Genomic DNA, 756 nt, shown 5'->3' on the forward strand with positions numbered 1-756 from the left:
TATCATATTTATATTATTACTAGTATATATAATAGTTACAATTATCTTTCCATTAAAAGTTAAAACTAAATTTTTCTAATGCAAAATCTCCGTTCAAATCCAATGCTTATGTTTAAAAAAAATGCTTCGTCAAATAATAAATTTCGTCTAATCAGGAAAGGTGTCAGTGAAACAACCAACAAGCAACTCGAGATGTAAAGTATCAAAATGATTAAACAAACAGAGACTCACGTGGAAGGAAAATGGCTTTAAATAAGAGATTTTCTTTTCTGTATATGGTGAATTTATTTTGAAAATAAAAGAGATAATAAGTTTTTATTTAAATAAATATATAATAAATGTATTAAAAATTTAAATTTATATATTTATAAAAAAGTTTAATAAATAATATTAGATGAAGTGCAATCGACTTTACGTGAAGTTGATATCTAAAAATTGTTAGATAATTTAACTGATTTAACTAAATTTTTATTTAACGTCTCTCAAATATCAAAAGCGACTTAGTTTTCACTATAATATTAAGATGTGTTCTTAAAATAAAAACACCTGTTAATCAAACATGATTTCAATGTAAGAATTTCTCTTTAAATGGTAAAAAGTTAACGGTGGTCACTATGTACGCTACTTGTAATTCTGAGCATATGCAACTTTCGCCTCATACTCTGACAGTGAGAAAACACAATGTTGGGAGTGGCACCAAAAACCCTCACAAATTTGCCTCCTCCTTCATTGTTCCCATTCAGCTCAAAAACCCAA

The 756-nt window shown here is 26.7% G+C and overlaps 1 protein-coding gene across 1 annotated transcript in view; it reads left to right on the forward strand.

The window, feature by feature from the left end:
- Positions 593-756, forward strand: part of LOC107614221 (acetylglutamate kinase, chloroplastic) — a gene marked incomplete in the record, with an annotated part of 3,605 nt that continues 3,441 nt past the window's right edge. The window contains 1 exon segment of the mRNA XM_016316448.2: positions 593-756. Within this exon segment, the coding sequence (XP_016171934.1) occupies positions 682-756 (75 nt within the window).

This window comes from Arachis ipaensis, chromosome B08 (assembly GCF_000816755.2).
Source record: "Arachis ipaensis cultivar K30076 chromosome B08, Araip1.1, whole genome shotgun sequence".
Lineage (NCBI taxonomy): Eukaryota > Viridiplantae > Streptophyta > Magnoliopsida > Fabales > Fabaceae > Arachis > Arachis ipaensis.